We start from the raw sequence: 25,919 nt of genomic DNA, 5'->3' as shown, positions 1-25,919 counted from the left end.
TATCATTAATCCTGCAGGAAAAGCAAACCACTTTAACATAAAGCTCCCTAAATATATTGTGGTTATTAAAAGATAAACTTCCTATATACATAGCATTGTCCCTGGGCCTGCTAATCTAGGCTATATTTTTAAGAAGTAACTTACTAAGAGATCTCTTGTAATAAAGAGCATAAAGTATGTGAAATTACAGTGATAAACTTGCAAAACAATACATGTTCTACATCAGCCTTCTCTTCAGTTCCTATCCCTTCTCTCACCAAAATTGGGTTGACACTAGGGTTATACTTCTTTTAAAATAGATCATAATCTGTATTCCACTTATGTCCTTACAAAGCTTGAAATCTTGCCTAATGAATTTGCACAGATATTATTTTAAAGTTGTATTTCATGTACTCATTCAATTCAATACTTATTACCATCTCTGGACCTACAAATAACAGTATTAAAATATGATCCTGAACAAACCACTTCATTATATTACTCTCAGAGATGTAAGTCTTCTTTAAAAATATAATTTTATAATGCTTGATATTTTTGTTCTTTCAAATTTATGATGAATATCTTCATATCAAAGAATGTACATAATTTGAAATTTTAAATTATATCAAAGAAAAAACATAGGTTTTGGACTCAGCCCTGTATTCAAATCTTTGTTTCATCACCTTAAGTGTCTTTTAGGCAGAAGGAACTGACATTTTTAGCTTGTTTCCACACATATATAATGAGAATCTTAGAATTTGTATAAGAATGAAATTAAACACTCTATGTAAAGCTATATACAGTGTCTGGCATAAAATAGGAGCTTATTAATTAAGTCACTATCATTAATTATTTTATTAACATCCTTATTGTTTTACTTTTAATACATCCTATATTCCCTTAGTTGTGCATACTGGTTTCCCACCATACTCATCTCATTTTATTTATTTACTTTTTACAAATATTCACTGGGATAGTGCAAGGTACTGTGCCAAGTGCTGTGCAATGGACAAGACCTCTGCCTTGCACGAGAAAGTAAGACAAGACACAGATCGCTACAGTAGGCACAGAGGATGAATAGCTTTGCAGCACTACCAACTGAAGTTTGTTATTGATAGGAGAGTTCTTCTAAAGAAGAGACAACTTTTAAGCTATGCTTTGGAGGTATATAGAAGGCAAAAAATGGATAAAGGATTTCAAATAGAAAAAAAATTCCATGAACTAACATGATTAGAGAGCAGAGGTACCTTCAAGGAATAAATACCAGGAAGTCAGTTCATCTGAAGAAAAAGTACCCGTGTTTTAGAGAAATAGTTTACATATCGTCATGCTAAGCATTCTGCACTTACTAGGTAAGCAAGAAGAGACCAATGAAGGCTTTTCTTGTTGTTCAGAAAAGTATACTCAATAGTATCTAGGTTAATAACTTTGTATAATACTCCTCTATGTAAAATATACTGTCTAAAAATCGATTGATTGAAAATTAATGTATGTATGACACCCCTGAGTTTCCTGTAGCCAGTCTATAAGTCAAATCTACGTACCCCTGATCAGATGATTAAAAGGCTCAAGTAGTCAAGGAATGATAAATTCAATGCAAGCTATTGCCGCTGTCCTATTCCCGGCAGCGCATGTATTTGATGACTTCCTGCCTTCTTTATAATGTTGAAAAGAGAGTTCTTCCAGCAATAATCTACAAATTAGGAGAACCTCATTCAGCCTGTCAAAAAACTCAAATGATTGAATATCTCTAAGAATTTTGCCAGATATTTTACTAACACTTGCTAAAAAGAGTGAATAGTTTTTCATTGCCTTAGTTTCCTTCTCTATTCTAGAAAAAATTAATTTTAGAAGTTTAAAGGTTAAATATCTATCATATATGTGTGAAGGCAAAATTATTATGCAATACCTTGTTATGAAAAAAAAAGACAGGAAAATCACCTTTTCACGATTTGAGAATGTAAGGTGATTGGTTTAGTGAGAATTTTGTTTGCCTTTTTTCTTTTCCATTAATGACAAGTTATCCCTAGCTAGAATTTAGATCTGATTGAAATAACAGAACAAAATTAACTTTAATTTATATCACAGCTTAGATAGTGGATTCCAGGAATACATAACAAAATAAACAATTGCCTTATAAGTAGTAAAGAATATTATATGCTACGTTTAAAATGTATTTGGATATAACGGAGAATTTCAGATTAGACATATATAGCCTGGATGTGTTTTTCATATTTTTTTTAAGGAATTAGTGTTGTTAAATATAAAGAGAACCTTAGCATCTTCTCTCTATTATATATTTTAAAAAACTACACTGTACAGGGAACAGTCTTCTCAATATGTCAAAATCCCACTACCCGCACTAAAGGGTCTTGAATATACAAAATATTTTTAGCCAAAGATGTACATAGATTCCATTTGAAATATTTTTAAAATTATTTTACTTAGCTATATAAATATCTTCCATGACTGCTACCCTGCCTTACATATTTCTGCATTGAATAACAAACTCTTTACCAGATACAGAAGAAAAGGAAGATTAGTTCAGGAAAAAGTCAAATAGATGCTGTCTGTACAATATGGCAATACAGAAATTTGAAATATGGGGGAAAAAAAGCCAATTAAGTGGTTATTTATCTCTACGTGGTTAAAATACTCAGCTACAGTAAAAAAAGAAAAGCTATGAGGAATCAGTTAATAATGTATATTATGAAGACTATGAGATTATAATGTGGAGTTAAATATTCTTTACAAAAAAAGAGAGAAGTTGATCCTCTGATGTGGATAAATATTTTTAGCTTTACTCATTTCTATCATGCTATTCAAGTTTAATTATAATTAATTTAGGCATATGAATCTATTAAAATGTAAAATGGTTATTTAACTTTTAAAACAACAAAAGACATTTTCCCTTGCATCAGAAAGCTTTTCAAACTTCTAAATATTTCACTTTTACTGAGGCAGATATTCTTTCATTCTCAGTAACTTGGTATTCTAAGATAACACCAAAAAAAAGTGCACTTAGGATATACAATTATGAGATGTGACTAGCAAGTAATGTGACTGATTTGTCAATGAGCATACCAAGAACTAAACATCGAAATGAGCATGGTATTTCTAAGCAGCCACTTTGGGGGATTAGACACATTTCGGCGGTATTGCCATTGCTCAAAACATTTTAAACTTCTTTATAGAATGCTCTGAGAAATAATTTATGAACCATACAAAACTCAGGCTCATTGTTTTATCAACTGCATGTCATGCAGCAGTAGCTTGAGGGAAAGCAGAATTGAAAAATATAATTTTCTCATCTTTTATTTTAAAAAAAAACTTTAAATTTTTAAATTATTTTGTCCCAAAATAACTACTTTTATAAGCCCATTATATAAATTGAGAAAGACAGTGGTGAAAATAATAATAATAATCCTTTCTTTCCTGTTATAATGCGAATAGGAATATAATATGGAGTGATAATCAGTGCAACTTTGTTGTGAACTGGCATTCTCATCTAATCACATTCTGTTTGTTTTTCCAATGACCACTTCAGCAAATTACACAGTATTTTATCTCTCCCCATTCTCTGTAACCTTTCTTAGTCGTGTGACACTCTCAATCATCCTTTCTTTTTTGCAAAATGCTGTGAACAGTGTTCTTAAATGGAATTCCACACCGTTCTAACCCTGCAGTCTTCCTCTGACTTGTGCTGTCTTCTTCCACAGTGCATGTAGACATGGCTCTATATACCAAAGTTATTAATGTATTTAGTATTTCTTGAACAAGTAAATAATTATGCCCTTGGTTCTCTGCTCTATTTTTCTGTGCTATTCCCTGTTGAACTAAATTTCACAGGTTTAACTCTTACTTCTACTCCAAGTCCCACTATCCATCCTTGCTCCATCCCTATCCCTTTCCTGCTATGCAACCTTAAACAAATTATATAACTTCCCTGAGTCTTAGTTTCCTCATATGCAAAATGGGCCTAAAAACATTCTCTCTCTCATAGAGTCATGACCAGGAAGATAATGCTGAGGAAGTTTCTGATATATTTTAAGTATCGATTATTTTTACTATTATTGGTTTTTTTCCCCTTAAATCCTTCATGACATCCTCACTGGGATGTCATAAAAACAATTCAGCATATTTTTTTTTAAAAAATATGAACATTGTCTAGATCTTGTGCCAAGATAAAATGTTATACTTTCACTTAAATTATGCAAATCCAGAATTAGATTCTTATATATTTTTCGCCTATCTTAAGTAATAAGAGTAGACAGCAATGGTCTTCTTAGGCTAATTAATAGACAGGCTTTATATGGATTTAATAGCTCCATGCTGTTTCTGAGTAGGCTGTCAAAATGCTGTGACCTCTGTGTGACAGGAAAGCTAATCAAACTGCTTAGTAAATATGGCTATGCATCTCTAAACTTTATTTTACCTATTAAATTTCCCAAACCTGTTTTCCTTTTGTTCCTACCATGATCACTAGTAGGAACACCATTCTTAAGGCTGTTAGTTCCTAATCCTGTCATTTGACCCTCTCTATCCTACCCCTTCTACACAGCCTCCTCACCACCGATGTCTGTGTTTCCGTCTCTCTGCTATTACCCTCATCCGAACTCTTCTCATCTCGTGCTTGGACCACTACACTACACTTCTAATGCTTCTGCCTGACTTTATTCTCACATTCTTCCGATTCATTCCACACACAACCTCATCATGTTAATTTTCCAAAATTACCAATTTCATACTGTCTGATTAAAGTTTTATATTCCTATTCCATCTATCAAGAGTTCTGACACAATATAAACACTCGAAAAATTTGTAGGATAAATCTCATAGCCTTACAAGAAACCCCCATTGATTACATGATGGCAGCATTGTCTGTAAGAGTCCCACATTACATCTTAACTATGGTTCCGTGAATGGCAAATTTTAGGGAAAAGGAAGTGAAAAACAAACATATATAAATAGCGCTATGTAAGATGCTTTGACTTAAATATTTCTTTAGTCTCACATAACAATCTTTGAGAGAGGTACTATCTCCATTTCAGTAGCAAAGAGACCCAACGAGGTCAAGGTTAACTGTTAAGCAGAAAGGGTCCACACTTACATAGGAACTCATAGCTTTGGTCTCAAAATGTATGCCTATTTTATTCTACCCCTACCTTCTCTTAAGCAGGCATTCAAAAAGTGGAGTTCCTCAGATGTCTGAGTCTTCTATTGCTGCTGTAACGAACTACCAAAAACTTGGTGGTTTAGAACAAAGCAATTTTTTTATCTTAGAGTCAGAAGGTCAGAAGTCCAAAATCAGTCTCACTGGGCTAAAATCGCAGTGTTGTCAAGGCTGGTTGCTTCTGTCCTCACATATCTGATTACTGACTTTGACCCTCCTGCCCCCTCTTGTAAGGACCACGTGATTTACTGGGCCCATCCAGATAATCAAAAAACCGTTGCTATGTCGGGCAACGTATTCACAAGTTGAAGACATTAAGACGTGGACATCGTTGGGGCCATGAGTTAGCCTATCGCAATAGGCATGAGCTCTGACGATGGATCCTGAATCCCCTGGGACTGAGCTGGTACTATTTAGATGTCTCAATAACACTTATATATGGCAATCTTTTGTCAAGATGCATTGGAAACAATAATCATTCAGCCTTAGAAGACAGTTTGTGTACTCACCTGCTCATTTACTATGAACCTCTGTTTTCATAAATAAAATCCAATTCATAGGTTTTCCTGAAAACGTAAAAGAAACAGGTAAGGAATAGGAAGTGCACCTTTAATAAATAAAAATTGCATGTCATGGAAGGATGTATGAGAAATAGCATATTGGGAACTACCTTGAACTCAAAATAGAAATTTCAGTTTCTGTTTTAAAGTTTTAATGTAAAATAAGCCTACTCCTGGCTCATATTTCTTATAGATTTGGCATGGTTTTTATCCAGAGGGTCTTTACATTTTGACAGTTTATTTTTCCAAAAAGTTCAAGCATATATTATAAAGTTAGTACTTCATTGTGCTCCCTCAGCAAAACAAAGTCTAAATATATTTAACGATTCAGTTTTTGCATATCATAAGAACATTACTTAATGGTGCTTGAATTAACAAAATGAATTGTGCTAATTGATGATATCCGTTCTTAATGATACACTGGCTTTTTGGGTCATCTCATCTACTTCCATCAGTCTCATTAGCCCAGGGCCACTTGCATACTAGGCGCCCTCTGGCATTTCTATAGATCAACTAAATGAGGATGCTTCAATGCAAGGTCAGGGGGAAGCAGATTTTCTGCTGTCTCCCGACTCCTTTCTTCCATCGGGAAAATCATCAATCTTTCAGGAGTGTTTAATTTACATTGAGGGTCATAAATATATCCTAGTAGTATTTTACTTCCAATGAACTGTTATAGTGAAATAAAAGCTTGCTGAAGCATGGGATTATATGTACAAACCTTTTTAGATACAAATAAAAATGCCAAGATATGGCCTATATTCGTTAAATACATTCGAGCATTATTACCTTAAACATCAGCATTTCATAAGGAAATATTGTCAAAAAAATGCCATGAGATTCGTTGATAAAAGGAATAGAGACCTATTCAGTATTAAGCTGTAATAAGTTTATAAAGTTCAAAAAAGTATAATGCCCTGTGCCAGTACATTTCACGCCATGACTAAAATTGTAAAAATACTTAAAGATATAGTTGCGTAAGTGTGTTAAAAGCAGTCTTTCTCAGACTTTCTGAAATGCAAAGAACAAAGAAAAACAAACTGACCTTTAACAGATGAAAGACCTAAAGGTAAACATTAAATTTTATATATATTTTTTCCTAGTCGATTTAACCTCATGTGAGCAATAGTTGTCTTGTAAACAGATGTACATGAACTTTAGAAACCAAACTTTCAAATGGAATTTATTTCAGTTATGCCACAGATCGTGAAAAAATATCACATTTATTCAAAGGGTTATTTGTTACTTAGAAGTTTAAGTGTTTTGACCAGTGAAAAAAGCTGAGAATAGCATGATTTAAAGAATGCCAATTTGTAACCCAGGGGACAGGTATTTGCATACTAATTGTAATGTTCCTGCTGTCACATTACCTTCAGCTTGAAGATCAGTCAGAAAGAGAAATTCGGCATCATCTGTGACAGTCAGACAGTGGAACGAAAAATGCCAGTGAAGTGAGTTGCCATTTAAAGCTATTTTTATCTCAGAAGATGTACAAATGAAATACTTGAGTCTTCATTAGTCTAGATGTTTTGTTTCCTTCGTTTATGATAAATATGCTAATTGTCATCTTTCTTCCTGATTTATTTTTTTCTCCTTTCTCTGTGGATTCCTTCTTCATTTCTAAAATGTGTCAACAACTCATGGCTTACATTTGCTGTTTAATTCTATATACTTGCTAAGATAAAGAAAGGTTATAAAGTCGGGAAAATACCACTGAGCTCTTTATGTGAAGCTCTTCAAAATTATTAAATGTGAGACATGAGATGCTTATATTTATGAACCTTGCAAAAGTATTCATTATTGCAATGTTTGTTTAGAAATTTGAAAATGGATATTAAATGCCGAGTAAGGAAGCAGCTGTCACTTCCCCAAGCACATGGACTCCTTGCTTGAATTTCCCATTCTCCAGCACACCGCTAATTGAGTGTGAACAGATAAGTTGTTGGATTCCACATTTTTTAATGCAATACAACTGGTTCTAGCTGGCACAATTAGCAAGATAACTGGTAGCTTTCACACAGTTCCCATCTGGCCTGGCTCTTCTTCCGACACAAAATGTGGGGACTGCTGGCCTTGATGGCACTTGCTTAATGAAGGAAAGAGCCAAAACCCCATGAAATACTAAGTGCGATTTTGGCTCCAGATAGACAGTGAATTTTCATGGCAAATCATACACACACACAAAGTAACTCTGATTATGCATCATAATTACACAGGAAATACACAATGAGAAGACCCAGACAAAAGCTCTGTTAAAGTTACAACTAAAATCTAAATAAAAGAGGAAAAAAGAGAGAGGGAAATGACAGTCTCACATTGTCCACTTTTTAAAGTAACACACGTCATGCAAAATTCAATCAAGTTAGTACATCTTCAAATCATCCACTCTCTTTTTTCTCTTATTTTAATTCAATGGACTTCTTTCTTAACATTTAAATAGTTGCATTTTGCAAGACATAAAACATATTGCTCACTCACATCTAACATAAGAAATTTCCCATTTTCATTTGATAATGTGCAAGATTTAAGAATCTCTGTCTTCTGAAAACTTTCTACTGAGCAGCTAACTACCATAATTAAACTATTATTTAGAGGAAATACTTGTGTGAAGTACAATAAAACTCTATTACAAAAAAAGCATTCTCAAAGTATTTATAGTATATGTTCCAAAGCATGAACAAAGTACAAACATATGTGTATTGACTCATTCATTCTAGAAAGAATTGTAAAAACAAAACAAAACAAAACAAAACAAAAAACAAAAACTTGGGTTGCAAACAGGATATGCCTGTTTAAATTTTAATCGCCCGTTAATATGTGTGAGATACTGCACCAGTTATGAGCATCTCTAAATGTCTTGACTAATGGGTAACATGACATTAAAATAGACCTCTATTGTTTTCAAGATTAAATGAGGTTAAAATATATGACACGCTTAGCACAATGCAGTATAAATTGTAAACACTCAATATATATATGGTTGTACATTTTAGTGCTATTATAAATATTGTCTTTTACTTTAGTCATATGTTGCAATAATTTATTCTTCCACCAACTTGTAAATATACAATCAACCCCAAATTTAAACATCAAATTAACATTATTCCTTAAAATAGTTGCATTTTTCCTAACTTCTAAAAAGTAAATACTCATTACTACCAACCTTTTCAACATATCAGGTAGCCAAAATCAAAGCTGTCAAGTCAGGTATGAAACCAGGTAGAAAAGGATGATGTAAGGGCATTCCAGGCATTATCACACACCGGCAGGGGTATTGCTTCAGAGTTGGAGGACAGTTCATCCCTTTAGAATGATGTCAGCATTTGGTGGACTTTACATAATACTAGAATATCCTAGTATCACTAGTTCCATTATGTATAATCAATACATACATCAATGAACATCAATAGACTATCTATGGAATGTTAGTAATATTGATTGATTAGTATATCTTCCTAATTCAAAATATTAGAATTTTTCTTTTGTCCTTGTGTTCTACGTCATCTCCCAGACATTGCTTTCTTCTGCTTTTATTGTTTCCCTGCATTAATGAAGATAATAAGAAGAGCTAACATTTATATGAAACACTTCCATTCCAAAAGACTCCTTTCTATCCAATGCACTCTTCACCGCGTATTCCTCTTGCTTTTGGCTTAAGCAAAAACCTGGCTCTCCCAAAAGGCACACGATCTGCCTTGATGCCTTCTAGAAGGCTGCTGTTCATCTATTCCAATTTCACATACCTCACGGTTGAGAGGGAGGTCTCTGGTCTGTTGCTCCCTAGTGATGCTCTCACACCGTTTCTCCTGTTCCCTCGCCCAGAAGGGCCTCTGAAACGAATACAATTCAGCCAGACGTTCCAGTAGCCTTATCACTGTCATCTAGCCACCGCACTACTTTCATCGATGGCTTTAATACCTGCCACTATTTAGGGATTGGTCATTAACTCATTATTTGTTTATGTATTCAATCAATATTTCTTGGACCAGACACACTGTTCTTGGTGCTGGAAAATAACATTACTTCTGACGTCAGAGGGCTTACATGCCAACAGCAGAGTACGTGTTCATCCTTGAATGCTGTTGCCTAGACTCTATTTCTCATTGTTTTTCTTCGATGATTTTTCCTCATTCAAAATCGGGGTGCTGTGTGGCCAGGCTTGGGCTGAAAACATCCCTCTGCCCTATTCATGAATATATATCCTACAGAAGCCTTTAACTTGAATAGCCTTCAAGCCACCAAATTTCAATCTGCAAATAGAGATGACACGTTTAAACATATGCATTTTAAGTGACTCTATGATAATTTTAGCACTATCTATACAATTCCTACAATGCCTGATGTTTGAGTCATAGGATTTTATAACATAAGCTTATTAGAGCAACAGGGTATACAGTGCACAAAAGTCCTTTAACACAAAATTAAAGCTAGAATTGGGTCTCATTCTCCATTTGTAAAAGACGGAAATTGAACAGCCCAAATTGATTAAAATGCTCATGTGAATGTAAAGCCACCATTTCAAAATGTTTTCACAGGAAATCTTGTGTCCCCAAGATTTAGTCACTCAGGGAAGAAGGAAAATTAGCCCCCCCGCTGGGGAAGAAAATTCGAGATGGGGAATGAATCTTCTGTCACACAGCCCCTTCAGTGTGTCCTCTGTGAAGAAAGCCATTACTATCTGAAAACATAACTACAACAGTCACAGTAGAAGACATCACAATCAATATTAATACAAATAATAACAACTATGGCAAATTACAGGAAGTAATAAAACATAAAAGCGTAGAGATGCTTTACACTAGCACATTTAAGATTAGGCACCTTGATATGCAAATATAAAATTTTGTCAGAATAACTAGATATGAGATTCCTTTTTATTATTAATCATTTTAATAGAGACCTTCACTTAGAACATCCCTTTCCACAATGAAGTCATTTACACATCATGGCTACATTACCTAAGATAGTTCTTTCTGGGCAGTAGGTACTTTCCATGGATAAGGCTTTTTTCATCGGGATCTTTGTTTATTAAAAGATATATTTGCATTGCAAAAGTTTATATTTTAAACTTGATTTGCTATTTCTACATCGCATCACCAAAATTATACCTTCTTCAGAAGACTTAAGTCTATAAATTTTTTGACTGCTTTGGAAAAGATATTACCTCATCCTGACAGATTCCTAGATTTAAATAAATCTGGAAGGATGTCAGTCTAAGGAAAAACAAAGGCTGCCTCAGAGTGAGATAAGGACATCTCAAAATACATTAAAAAAAAAAAATTTTTCAAGATCGTTACATGTTAGAAATCCTTAATAACTCTAAGATGCATAATTATGAAACATAATTTCATATTGTGAAAACTTGGAAAATAGTTCATTCATCACTATTGCTATGATGATATAGTTGAGAAGAAATTCACTATGCTCCATAGAATTGTGAGCAATCTCTCTCTCATGCCTTTATTAGAACCCAAGAATTTGCAAATGTTATTAACACTGTTAGCTACATTAAAAAATAATTTGCTGATGTCAAATTATATCCTACTTTGTGTTGTATTGCTGCCCACTGTGGGAAAACATATAATTCTTGTTAACCTTTTGCAGTTTGATTAATGTTGCAAAGCTCATTTAAATGACGTGATTCAGCAAATACACATAACTTGCATATGACTATAAGTTACAGAAGAAAAAGATCACAATGCTATTGTCAAGGGTAGATGTTGTTTCTACAGATCACCAACAACAGAAGCAGTGGCACGGTCTGAGAATATGGACACGCTTTTAACCAATCAAGGTAAGAACCAATTAATAGATTTGAAAATACAATACTTAAAAGTGAATTGTCAAATCCTGACAGTTATAGATACATAGTATGGCTTTGATCAATATTTGATCAATATAAGATCCTCCTTAGTCACACAAATTCATACAAACTCAAAGTCTAAATGGAATTAGGTTAGGCCAAAAATAAGATTATATAAAATCTAACCACTAAAACAGAAAGAAAATTCCAAATAGCAAGTGAGAAATTTGTCATTTCCTTAGACTCATTATCATTTGATGCATATAAATAACTACCTTTTTCCAAGTTGAAAGAAGCATACAAACTGCTGAAAAGTTGAAAATTTAAATAAATCATTTGTTTTTCATGTCCTCTAGGCCAAAATAAAAATTTTAGGTATTTATTTCAAGTGAGTTATTTTTATTTTTATTAAATACAAAATCATATTTAAATGTGTGTATATTAATATGTATATTGATATCTGTTGATATGTATTTACATCTGCTATAATGGCTCAATAAGGTAATTTTGGCCAATTATAAATAAAATATCACAGAATTCGATACAAAATAGTCATTTATAAAGGTATCTAGAATTTCTGTTTTTGTGATAAATAATCCTGCTTTTCAGCAATTCTACCTCATATGGGGGAAATTACACTATAGAGACATATATAGAAAATGTTTTAATGTAGTATGTTTATACTAATAAAATGGCATTTCCATTTTAACTTCATAAGTAAATACAGGAATATCAAGATAGTTTAAAACATGATGAAGCTGCATATATATAGTTATACTGGGTTAGATAAAATTATATTCTGATTTTATGACTCTTAAATAACTAATTCCTAAAGCACAGACATAAAATAATTTACATTACTCCTGAAATTCAACTAAGGAGATATATGAAAGACATCAAGAACATGGAATTGCGTTTTTATAAGTTTTGAGTGGCATTTTTTTCCCTTAAGTAACCAGTGGGACAGGTCAGGTTAGCTAAGAGCAGGAAGTCTCTCTGGCAGCACAGGGGACTTCTCTATGACAGCACCATACAACAGAGGCACGGAAGACTTTTAGATGAAGGCAGATGCTTCCATCTGCACATCTCCTGGGGGTTTATATTTTATGCCCAGACAGTGTGGAAAAGTCGTAGATTAATCTGAACAGCTGTTTAGTTTCTACATTTTATAACTCCAGAGAAAGAGCTTTTCAATGCTCTTGACAATTCAATGACTCACGAAGTTATCTGATTGTTTTGTTGACTTGAGGATGTGCCTCGCATGCGCTGGGCATAGGCATTAGAGTAGATTTCACCAACTATTGCTGACGTTTTCTTTGGTGAGCCCCATTGGATCTAACGAATAGCCATTTCATACAGCAGAAAGTGCCCTCAACTGTTAGGATTTTAATTGTATTTAGCATACTATTCCAAAGTCACTTGCCATCTTTTGAATTCAAATTGTATGTATAGAAGAGTAGTTCAATAAAATATCACGTCCAAGACAGAGTTTACTAGCTCCAGTTTTAGTTATTTCTTCCGTTCCATTGTGTTCTAAGATGATAATGGTTAGTTCAGATAAATCCTTCATTGAAATTGCAGGATGGGAAAAAAATCATAATTGTTTCTTGATCTCTATCTTCCCATCTGTATTTAGATAATCCTCATGGGGAGGAAGCTTCAGACGCCTTAATGAACCTATAATATTCTTTCAATATTATTAAAATATACTTTATTCTCTATATAAAATATATTTTATCATGAATTCTGTTTAGAACCCTCAAATTCATCATTGTTTGGAACAAATGCATAGAAAGTTTTAATTGAGTGTTACTGAAAGAATTCTCACAACCTAAATTTGTGTCACAGAAGCTTCTTGGATGTATTTTTAAATTCAAGAATCATGCAGTCAGTTGAATTTTTTATAGTGCTCACATATTAATGACATCCAACTCTCCAATATTTCTACAGAGAATTTTAGTTGGTACCCAATAATCGTTTGCGGTGACTTGCTATTTCAACCATATTTTTTAAAAAAGAAAGAAAGAAAACACCACTAAATTTATTTTAATCTAGTGTTTTTAGACACTTTAATCTTGTTCCATGATCCTTTTCTATTTTCTCTCACTAAATCTGTGCTTCCCATCTACCCCAACCTACAAACAACTGACTTAAGCTCCTTTTCCATAAACCTTTCTCTTGAACTTTATTTTTCTCTAGACAATTTTCCTTTCCCTTAATTCTCCATAAACTCATGCCCCTCTACTTCGGAACGTGAAGGATCAACTCTCTGGGTCTGAAGTCAGGGAAGAGCTGCATTGAGCACATGCAAAGGGGCCCTCTTGGCAAGCGGAGGGAAAAACCACCAACGTTTTAGAAGAGAAATCCCTCTGAGAAGATAGAGTGCTGATGCACGTTTTCCTCCCCAAGAGAGACAGTCTCACTTATAAACAGATACGCTGCTGTCCGAAGGTTTGCAAACTGTGTAATGGTAACATGAATTTACAGTTCTGGCTGTGTCCTGTCAACAATGCAAATCTAAAAATGAACTTTCTTGTCTATCTAACTTGGCATGCTCACAACCATGCTCAGTCCTAAAGGACTTAGCAAGAATTACCCTCTCAAATGAGCTTTAGATACCAAAGAAGATATCAGGGTACGTTTTGATAAGAAAAGTAGAGAAAAGAAGGTCTAAACAGGTGGTCACAAACTCAAATATTTACGAGAGAAAGAAATAATAAAGGCGCAAATTTAGCTGAAAGTAAGATAATGGGGAGAAGTGGGACCTATGAGAATCTCAGACTGCAAGCTCTACCTGTTGTTATTAAATGTAACAAAAATGCATACTTTAGTTCAAGGCAAAGTCAACAAGCCTGGAGGTAAGTAGGCCCATTTACAGCCCCTAGTCTAAGTTTCTGGAGTAATGCCTGCTCAGGAAAATAACTGAAGGCAGGAAAACACCATGCACAAGCTAAGCTAGAACAGGTACCACTGGGGAAAAGCATATTTATTTGCCTTATTGAATTAAAGTTGCCTATCGATACATAAAGGAGAGAAGCGTTCAGACCAAATATCTTGCCAGTTACTTTCTCAGTTTAGAGATTAGGGTTCACTGATATATTCACACAATACTGATAAATACCAGTCCTTCCTCCTTTCTTTTAATAAGCCCAAGCTAGCACAATCTAACCTATTTACATCAAATTGTGTTTTCTCCACAACTCATAGAAAAAAAAAGATATTCTTATTCTAAATTAGTAACACCATTAACTTAGTGCATTGGGTCTAAAAAGCAAAGTCCATAGGGTTTTTTAGGAAGCAATGGCCATTAAGACTTTTCCCTAAATATAACTCATTTTTAGATCTAGAAAAAAAAGCACAGGTTTTCTTTGTTAATGGAGCTATTATAGAAATACAGATATAATATTTAACGTTTATGATCACTGATCTAAATAGGGTTTCTAAAGTTAAAAAAATAAAACATATAAATGTTATACTTAGAAGGATGATAAATATTCACCACTGAATACTCAGTAAATGCTCACACCATACAATGTACTTATTTGGTCATATTACTGAGCTATATGATGTACAAAATTTGTCTCATATATTTTATAGCTGGTCTGGATGCTTTTAGAACATTTCTAAAATCAGAGTTCAGTGAAGAAAATGTTGAGTTCTGGCTTGCCTGTGAAGACTTCAAGAAAACAGAAAATGCAGAAAAAATCGCTTCCAAAGCCAAGATGATTTATTCTGAATTCATTGAAGCTGATGCCCCTAAAGAGGTGAGTAAAATATTCCAGGATAATGAATATTCATCTCTCAGCAAATCTGCTTCCAATTAAAAGACACTAAATCCACCTAAAGAGAAATCAAATTGTTGCTGTGTATTCAAATAGAAAACGTTCGTCAACTTCAGAAAAAGTCCCTGAAGACGATCTTCTGTCTTTCACTAATTCAGCAAATATATTTCAACACTATTTCTGTTTTCTTAGTACAACATGCAGGCTTTTGAGAAATCGTATCTCCTATCTTAAATTAAGTAGCTCTAAAGTTAACCCTACTTAAGATGTGTGCTTGGATTTCAAGTTCACTTTTGTTTCTCCTTTTCTAAGCCATGGAAGTCAATGTAGAATTCTTGAATGATTTTTTTAAATTTTTAAATAATGGATGGTGGGTAGGACTTACAACCAACAGTATAAATTCTCCATTTTTAATATTTTGGAGATTCACGCTATGGCATGTAATGTCTTCCTTTCCAAAATAAGAGTTTGCTCACTTTTTTTTTTTTTAATGGTAAAAATGACCCAGAGATGTGAGGCATTGTCTCAAGGAAACAGGAACCATCTGTGCTGTTTCTAAGATCAGAAAAATAGAAAAAAAGACCTAGCGAGAAACCTGGAATAATTGCCTTAAAAAAGTATTGTATGTGTGTAACATTTCATTTATATTAGATTTGATTTCCAGAACTAAAACCATGATCATCTCCACATACCTCTTTAATGTTTAACTGTAAAAGTTTAAGCAATTTCTATTTTAAAACTGCTTTGACTGATGACTTATCATATAAGCAAAGAATTTTAATGCATAAGTAGCAAAGAGGAAGTTACATTAAACTACTAGTACCAAACGTAAACTACTAGTACAAGTCATCTTTCTTACAGTGGCACAAAACTGATACCCTCAGAAGTGACAGACAGCTACTGTATTTTCTGATCTAAAATTAGGATTCATGATATGAGAAGGGTTGTTATACTTATGGGGCAAAGGGCCCATAAGAATAGATGAAGTACAAACACTTTCAGAAAACCTAGGGCATAAAATCTGCCTTATCAATAGTTCAAGTTTTTGATGGACATTAATTACTGTAGCATTTTTGGCCTAGCATGACATTCCAGAAATACAAACCACTGAACCATTGCCAGGAATTTGTAGGGGAAAAAAAAGAAAAAGGGAAACTTTAACTCCCATGGATCTATTTCAATATTCACTTCCCTGTTACCCTCTGAAAATAAATTTAAAAATTCTAAAAATTTTAAATATAGTATTTAATATTCATCAAGTTGATTAATGTGTCATTTCCTAAAAAGACTTTGAAATCAACTATAAAGATATTCCATTTATTGTGATATTGGTTTGAAAGCCAGATTTTCTCCCTTCTTTATGAATCCATCTAATTGTGATTGTTCTAAGGTAACATTTTCAAACATTATATATGAAAAACCTTCTGAAGAGAAATGTAATCTTTTTAATTATAGTTGAATCTAACTTTATAATATATAGGTTATCAATTTTGACAATAGTTTTGTTTTCTCAATTTTCCAAAATAAATTTATATAGTAATAATTTAAATAGTTTAGTTATTATTTTAGGATATAAACTTTTACAGCTTTTTATAATTTATGCATCTAATAATTTTGACAAGATAAAATATAATTAAAATTATGGCTATGAAGAAATTCATTGAAAATAAAGAAATATGTATTAAAAATAGTCATTGTCTTCCTTATTATTTGCTATTAGTTATTTCCAATTCAAATTACTAACGGGCATTTGCCTTTAATACACCAATTGCAGTCTTCAAGGTAGTTCTCTACAAACTGTAAATATAATACAACTGTTAGTACGTTGAGTCATTAAACAGATTCTTAGAGCGGCTGTCTGCACAGTGAAGTTATAGAGGAAGGAGAGATTGAAGAGAGAGATAGTAAGAGGAAGGAGAGATGGTAAAACCAGTCAAATACGCACGAGGCAATATAATTTTTTAAAAAATTAAAGTTTGTTACTAGCACAGAAGGAAAGAATGATTAACTCTATCTGGAGAGTAAGGGATGAATTTGCGGAGAGGCTCATACTTGGAGAGGTATTTCATGAAAAATAAGTAATATTTTTCAAAAGAGCAAATGAAAAAGAATATTTCGGACTGAGAGCACACTGGTATAGCATGGAGGTACGAAGCTTCCTGTTGTTGTCCAGAAATTGTAAATGTTTTGATACGGCATGAGGGTGAGGTCGAACAGGCAGCAGTAGACACAAGAAAGGGTGGGAATATTTTAGATTTATCTAGTAAGTAGATTTAATGAGACAAGGTGATGCATTGAGAGGGAGGTTGGAAAAATAAAAAATTATTATTTTTTTAATTTCTTAAGTAGAAAATTAATTGGAGATTGAGATTCACATATACATATATTCTCCATTTCTATATTTATTAATAGTTGTATAACCTACTCTTATATAGAATTAAAATTATAATCAGTTTTCTTGGTAGAAAATCCTAAAGAACAATGACAAAGTTATGTAATTCAGATGTCTATTAAACCCCTTTTACTTTCTTTTCAACTTTTTGTGTCTTTATTTCCTCATCTATAAAATTGCTAGCATGACTTAATTTTAATTGATGCAATTAGACAATTTATAATTTGTACTAAACTTACTAAATGATCCTTGTCTATAAATTGACATTACTTAATGGTTCTCAGTTTTATGTTCTCAGTTTTATGCACATAAAAATTGAACTTTCAGGTTTCCATAAGATGATAATAATTGCAACTAGACTTATGCCCCTTTCTCTTACAGTGTTATCTTCGCTCTGGTTTCTCCACCAATATAGAGAATTCGTGTGATTTAAAGTAGGGAGCTACTGAGACCTCAGTTCAAATCTTGTAATCTTGTGTAAGCTATTTATTCTCTCTGAGGCTCAGTTTCCTCATCTAAAATTTCATCTATAAAAAAAGCATTTAACAACCACACACGACAGATGAGAATGATGAATGAGACCATGTGTCTAGAGAAGTTTTTAAGTGCAGAACAGTTTTTAAGAAATTTTAATCTCATCTACGGCCATGCCACCCTGAATAAGCCCGATCCCATCTGATCTCGAAAGCTAAGCAGGGTTGGGCCTGGTTAGTACTTGGATGGGAGACCACCTAGGAAGACCAGGTGCTGTAGACGTAAAAAATAAAAAATAAAAAAAATAAGGGATTGTAAGTTGATAAGGTCCTTGCAATTTGTGAGGTCGACCAAGTGTTGGTCGACCAAAAACACCTAAAAAAAAAAAAAAGAAAAAAATTTTAATCCCTTTCTTTCTTCAAAGGAGTCACTCTAAGTACTACTGAACCAACCTGAAAACAACCATTAACTAACTTCTAGGAACATTTGAAGATAAGGAACCTTAAAAGACTTGATAAGTACATCATGCTAGAGCAGCTAAGAAAAAAAGACAGAGTCTTTGAAAGTGAACCATCTGAGTGGGAAGATGCCAGTGAAAAAAAAATCACTGTGGTAAGATTTCCTGAGTGCCGTGACTGGGAAAGACAGGCGATGTGATAGCGTGTAACAGAAAAATCCAAGTCTAGGGAATCAGGAAATGCAGCTCAAATGAATGACTAAATTTTGACTAGAAATTTGAATATAGATTGGGGAGGGAAGGAGCGGAAAGGAAGAGGAAGGAGAATGAAGCAAAGGGACCAGCCGGGGCCTGAAAAGCTAGTCCAGCGATGAAGCAACCTAGTGCTGTGTGTCTCAAAGTACACACAGAAGTAACCGTACTTCCACGATCCCAACAACTCCTGCATCGTATTTATTTCATCATAAAATAAATGTATCTCTTAAAGGGGATGGGGAGAAGGAGAGAAAGAGGAAAGAAAAAAAAAGAAAGGGAAGGGGGGGGGGAGAAAAAGGAAGCAGAGCTAAAGAAACTGTAAGCGACATCTGTCTCATTGGCTCGCCATGCTCACTATCTCAGGAAGGCATCTCAGCCACCCACTTGGCACAGATGAAAAGCAAACTGAGCCTTAGAGATAAAATGACGAGCTTTGCAGTCACTAAGATACACAGATCATGAGGAGGGGTCTAGAGCCATGTCATTAGCCTTCACATTCCTTTCTCTGGATCTTCTATGTATTTTAAATGTTCCTGACGCAACCTGGGAACCTTGATATTCATGCTAAAGGCAAAAGCATAAAGTTATCTCATCACTTGGAGTCTATCTATCAAAAGCTTTATTTCTCATAGTCTCTCTATTTTGTATAAGTTCTTAAACTATGAAGTCCAGATTTAAATATGGCATTCAGAAAGAGTAAAAAAAGTGGTAGAAGTATTTCTTCTAATAATTTGCAGTATCATTTTGGCCCTCTGAAAAAAATCAAATGCTACATTTCAACTCAAAAACAAAATACTTGGGTGTTTTTCAAATGTCCACATGTCCCTATGCCACTTAAATGAATCTTGGAGTAGCACATTGGGTTGGTGAAGGAACCCAGTCCATCCACTTCCTTTCAGAGACTCCAGATAGCTTTTGCTTATGCACGTGTTTTTTTAGCAGTCCTTATACATTACTGTTTTACATGTTACTACCGCATACATTATAATTTATTTTATTTCTCTTGCCCAATTTAATGTTAGTACTGCCTCCCAACTTGTGTCATTTATTTCCATCTCTAAAACGAATAACAGCAAATGGTTATAGTCCTGTGCATGGATGGGTTCCTTCTAGTTGCCAATTCTCAATTTTAATAGTCACCCTTGAGAATATTTTTCAGGATCTCCATTTGCCTTGAATGATGCCAAAAAATGAAGTTAAGACTAGAGGTGCTGGTGGTGATTAAATAGAATTATGTCATCGAAAACGTGATTACAGGTGGCTTTAATTCCAATAGTCATTTTTAAGCTCTGCTGTGATTGAGGGTTGAGATGCTGCCTGCTCCATTTTAGTGGGGTGTTTTACATATGCATGCACATGCCCTTTGCATAATGACAGTCTCCTGCTACACTATCGATTCTAAATGAGGAAAGGCTATCTAATTTGAATATGAGAACACAATTGAAAAGTTTTCATTCAAATTATGTAAAAATACATAAAGCACAGTTTAGGGTCACAGGAAAGCCACAGGGGACACTTTAAAACGTATTCTTCCTGCAAAAATAACATGTTAAAAGCCAAAAGAATTAAAAATGGCTGCCATAGTAAAGTGGAATTTGGCATGCATAATTTGCATTTAATAAAATCATGTGAGTATTAAAATATCTTGGATCTTTAGAATAAAATTGTTTTGAAACAACTACCACAACCATCATTCAGAAGGCAGTCATTTTAATGCAATGGATTGTTGTCAATGTCAGCTGTGTCAAGGCCTTTTCAAAATTGAGAGGATGTAAGAGCCCCTAAATAGTTGCGATGACATCTCAGCTGCCATTTCATAAGACTCGCAATCTCACGTTTTGTTTTCTGAGACTGGCAGTACAGTCATTTCAGATATCTAAGGTAACTCGTGAAATTTTGAAAAATAAGCAAGTAAAATATGGTATTTCTGAGAGTCCTTGAAACTAAAGAGCAACCATGCAAACAAAATACAAGTGACTATATCAGTAAATAATATTAATATAACTCTGTCTGTTTCATCAACTGATAAAGTGTTCAGTTAGTCCATGCTCTGGACTAACCAGTTTGAGGCGGTCAGCAAAGTCTAAGCTTCTGTATAACTCTCGCAGCTCAGGAGTTTCTCACGATCATGCTGGTGGAGAGTCTGCCTCCCCAGAAGGTCAGCTCTTAATAGGACTCTGCCTTCAGTGTACCCCAAGCTCAACATCTCCTCTGTCTTACTTTTTGGGATAGAAATGTATGTATGTATCTTCTGCATAAATCAAATTTGAGATGAGTGCAAAGTTAGGGATGTAGTTTGCAGACATGCTCCTAGCAGTGATCCTATTAAAGGAATTTATATGGCAAAATATATATCAGGCTTAATGTTTTCACTTTTTTTCATGATACAGAAATTTCAAAGGCGTCAAGAAGAAAAAGCAGACACTTTGGGTAGCCTATTCGCAGAGCTCACTCAGATTGACTTCTCAGGAGCATTTAACAAAATCAACCACTCTCTCGTAGGTGAAATACTGTCTTCAGGTGGCTTCCAGTGCCTGATGTCCTCTTCTCCTAATGACAGCTCTTCAACAATGTCTTTTGCTGTTCTGACTCATAACGCAACATACTCTAAAATGACAGAGGCGGCCCTCATTTGTTTCCTGCTTCCCTTTCTCTCCTGTGATCTCTTCCAGCCCTATGGCTTTAAAAGCTCTTTCAGAGTTAACAGACTCAAATCTGAGTCCTAATTTCCTACTCAAAACTTTCTTCTACCTGAGTCTCTCCATCTCAATTAAAGGCAATGCCATTCTTTTATTTATTCTGGATAGATCATTAGTAGTCATCCTTAATTCTTCTGGGAGGATATCTGACTTAAGCTAAATCATAAGACATGAGGGTAAGTCATCTTTAGAGAATAAAATTGTGGAAGAAAGGATTTTAGATTAAACAATACAAACGAAAGCTTTAGGTGCAAGATTTGTCCTGGGAAATAAATGACAGTAGCCCAGTTTCATGACTGCCACTAAGGATAAGTAGGAGATGGTTTTGTGACAAAACATTGAAGTTCAGATGTGAGGAAGCTCAAATGCCAGGCTAAAAAGTTTAAATTTTATGTCGTAGAAAAAATAGGTTTTCAGCTGAACACTTACTTATATGATGAAAGTGATGTTTTGGTCAAATTGATATAATAATGCTATCTCTGGTGTCAGAAGGGAAAGACATTGTAAGAAGAAATATTGGGTAAGAGGTAAATTCCATGGTTTAAGAATGACATTAGGTTACAAAAGACTAAACTAGATTGATAAAAGTAAGAATGAAAAAGGCCTTTGAGAAATTACAAAATAAAAAACAAATGAGGAAAAAACATATGTATAATATATTATATATATTTATATGATAAGAGATCAGAGAAAGAAGAGGTGTCAGAGATAATCCCTACATTTCAAGTTTGAACAACTTGGAGAAAAATAATGGCATTTACAAAAATATGTAGGTATGATGTTTTCTCACTGACATTAAGCTGACTTGCCAAATCACATCTTCATAAGGCCACTAATTATCTCCTAGGAACAGTGTATTCACTTGTCACTTGGCTGTCAATAGCTAATGTTGGCAGTTCCTTGGTAGGAAAACAGGCAAATCAGAAAAATGAGAGGAATAAGTCAGAAATGCAAGCTTAATATATTTCAGTAAGTAATATTAATCATCAGAGTCAGGTTGAAATGGAATAGTTCTCTTCAAAATTTAAACATGATTTTTAACAAATATAGAAACATTTTTTTCACTTTCTTTATATGACATATATTTATTGAGTCTTTACACTGTGCAAGGTATGGTGAGAGATGACCAAAATGCAAATATTGTCTATGTAACACAAAGTCCTTTGAGAGGTCAGAAAAGAAAAAATAATCCACAGGTAAACTCTACAATGTAGATGTTATCTGAATGTGCCCTTAAAGACATAAAAGATTGTGAATGACTTAGGTAAAAAGGAGTGACTTTCACTAGACTGGGGTGGTACGGAAAAATGGTCATAGCTGGGGAAAAATAAGGAATTTGAGAGGAATCACCTAGCCTGGTAGAAATAGAGGGCAGGCACAGAAGACAAAAATGTGTAAGTTGAGACCACATTGTCAAGACCATGAATGCCAAGGGCTTTGGGCTTTTTAAACAGGGAATGTAGAGTTATTGCGGGTGTTCAGTTCTGATTAAAATAATAACCAGGCAACAGTGTGCCCCGGGAAAGCTCACCCGAGGAGAGAATGCCTCAATGAGCTAAGTTGCTATAGTTACCATTACAGGGACTATAAAGTTAAACAAATTGCAGATGATGCCGTTAAAGAATGAACGGCATTGGTGAAGGAGGAAAACAGGCGATATCTACTCTCATATCCCCACGATACAGAGAGGATTTACAAAACAGATGACTCCAGAGTTTTAAAAACCACTGTAAGATCTCGATAATGGCCCCTGTGCACTGACTCCCGTGTGAGGCGGGCACCATACCAGGGTCCTAACTGTGATCACGGCCCCTCCCTACTCAAAGCCAGTGGTGTCTTCCTATTGCTTCTGGCAGAGAACAGGAACTCCTCGCATGGCACGGAAGTCCCACAAGACCTGGCCTGCATCTCCTGCCTCGACCTCACCCAGGGACTTCAACACATTCTTTCTGGAATCAGGAACTCTACATTTATGTTTGTTTGTTTGTCTGTTTGTTTTGTTTTGTTTTCTGCCAGAAATGTTTTCCTCCAGATTCTTAGAGGACAGGCTTTTTCTCGTCCTTCAAGTTCAAATCTAAAATAATTCTGTTTATTTAGTTGTTGGTTGTCTTTCCCCAAATACGGAAAGCATTTGGCACATAACAAGCACTCACAAATATTTGTAGAATCAATGAGTGTGCGATCATCTCACTTTAATTCTTACAACAACTCAGTCGAGAACTACCCGCCTTAAAGATGAGGAAGCAGACTTCGGAAATATTAGTCACTCACCGCAGGTCACCCGGGTACTCTGTGGCAGATCGCAAGTTTGAAAATCATCCCAAAGTCTTTTCACAACCGCACACCATCTTCCTATACAAAGAAGTAGAAATTAATTCCAGATGTTGAGGGCTTCGTGAGAGCTGGGGCATTTGATCTGGAACGTAGATGCAGGACCTAAGAAAAAAAATATCCATAAGCAAATAGTGGCCTTTCAATGATTCTTTTTAATTATTTTTCTTCTTCCTAAACTAATGGTCTTAAAATAGTTTGATATTACTTATCTCATTTAGTCCTTAAAACTCTTTAACATAGATGCTATTTCTCTTCTCTTTTATACCATGGAAACAAAGATTAAAGGAAATCACAGAATCCGCTTCACTCATACAAATAGCAAGTAGGCACTTGAGGGGAGATTTGATTGCAGGTCTGTCTGCCTATCTTTTAACTTTGATTCAATAAACATAAATTGTCATTTATAGTCTTTTTTTTTTTACCAGACCCCAAACTTCTGGCATTTTTACAATCTCCCCCATTTTGCCAAGAGACATTTTAATTTGAGTCACTAAATATTCATTGATTGCTGATCACATGTTAGATAGTCTGCTAAATGCTGAAAAACAGAATGATGAATAAGACAGATACAGCACCTGCCTTGGTAAGCTTTTAAGATTCCAGTCTCTTTTGCACTTCATGAATATTTTCAGTTTAAGTTAAACAACTTGGATTTGAAATTTTCCGCTTCTCTGAATTTATCCTGAGATGTGCGTAGAGGTGGACAAGTCTCTCCACAAGAATGTTTGGGGATTTTTATATACTGGCAGGTGGATGGTGTGTTTCAGCAGGATAGATCTCTATTAGACCTTGCCGGGGAGACTTATGTGTGGTGGTGGCAGGAGGCAGGGTATACACATACATAAACGTGCATACATACGTATGTACCATCCGTGGGAGGCATGGGATCTATGTAGAGGGGTGCTATTTGGTCCATTTTGGCAAATATATATATATACAAATTAGAATGAAAAGCAACATTGTGGGAAACAGCACAGGGAGGTATGGAGAATGGGAATGCGTTGGTGGAAGCTGTCCTAGTAAATTCTAGTTATTGTTCTGCCCCTGGAAAATACATTTTAGGTATTAAGGCCAAAGTACTAGGGGAAAAAAAAGAAAGAACGAAAGAAAGAAAGGATAGGTGGGAAAAGAAATTTAAAATCAAAATATTATGTTTGCTTTTTCGCTCAGCTATTTTTTACAATCTCAAAGTAAGGCTCTACCTGTGTTCTTTGCCCATACCAATCCTATCATATTAGGAAAAACATACCAAGCCTGTGTCATGCTTTGGAAAATGATGCATAACCTTTCTGTTGTTTTGCATCAGATTATCTTTGTTTTTAGAAAAAAAATTCAAATAATATGTGAATCTATCATCTGTATAAACCGTGTACTCTTTGGTTAAACTAGTCTAATGATATGCAAACTTATTTCCACAGATTAACATTGACTTCAGCACCAGAGACCTCATCTCAAAGAATATCGCAGAACCAACTCTCAAATGTTTTGATGAGGCTCAGAAGTTAATCTACGGTCTCATGGCCAAAGATTCTTTTCCTCGATTTCTAAAATCAGAGATTTACAAGAAACTGGTAAACAGCAAACAGGTTGGAAATCAAAAAAAATGGTTCCCTTTCTTGTAAAGAAGATAAATGACCAACTAAGAATAACATAATTTGAAGAAAAACAAGTGATAGGACTAATCAACTCTCAATCATTATACGTTGAAGCAAAAATATTTGACACAAACACAATATAAGATTTTTAGGGTTTAGAAAACATTTTTTACTCTAACAGAAAAATAATATTTTATATATGAAGCCTGAATCTCTAAGCCATTTGTTTAGAATTTATTCATTTCATCAGGTACTTAAAAATCTACTGGGGGAGCACAAAAGGAGTTTCTAGATATATAATACACTCTTAAACCATAAATGGACATTCTTATAACATTATAAACTCAGGAAACTATATGTCTTCATGTTGCTGAGTGGGAAACTGTTTAGCATCATAGACATTGTCCAAAACCTCA

At 34.4% G+C, this 25,919-nt stretch overlaps 1 protein-coding gene and 1 non-coding gene across 2 annotated transcripts in view; both read left to right on the top strand.

The window, feature by feature from the left end:
- Positions 1–25,540, top strand: part of RGS21 (regulator of G protein signaling 21) — a 39,537-nt gene extending 13,997 nt beyond the window's left edge. Inside the window, exons 2-5 of the mRNA XM_039883356.1 lie at positions 7,089–7,163; positions 11,430–11,506; positions 15,113–15,279; positions 25,327–25,540. Of these exons, the coding sequence (XP_039739290.1) occupies positions 7,153–7,163; positions 11,430–11,506; positions 15,113–15,279; positions 25,327–25,530 (459 nt within the window). The 5' untranslated portion in view covers positions 7,089–7,152 and the 3' untranslated portion in view covers positions 25,531–25,540. The remainder of the gene's footprint in view (positions 1–7,088; positions 7,164–11,429; positions 11,507–15,112; positions 15,280–25,326) is intronic.
- Positions 18,327–18,445, top strand: LOC120619334 (5S ribosomal RNA). Its single transcript, XR_005657486.1, has one exon. It is a non-coding gene; the product is annotated as a 5S ribosomal RNA (ribosomal RNA).
- Positions 25,541–25,919: the final 379 nt, after the last annotated feature.

This window comes from Pteropus medius, unplaced genomic scaffold, assembly GCF_902729225.1.
Source record: "Pteropus medius unplaced genomic scaffold, Ma_sr-lr_union100, whole genome shotgun sequence".
Lineage (NCBI taxonomy): Eukaryota > Metazoa > Chordata > Mammalia > Chiroptera > Pteropodidae > Pteropus > Pteropus medius.
The sequence above is the reverse complement of the archived record's forward strand: the minus strand, read 5'-3'. Positions and strand labels throughout refer to the sequence as shown.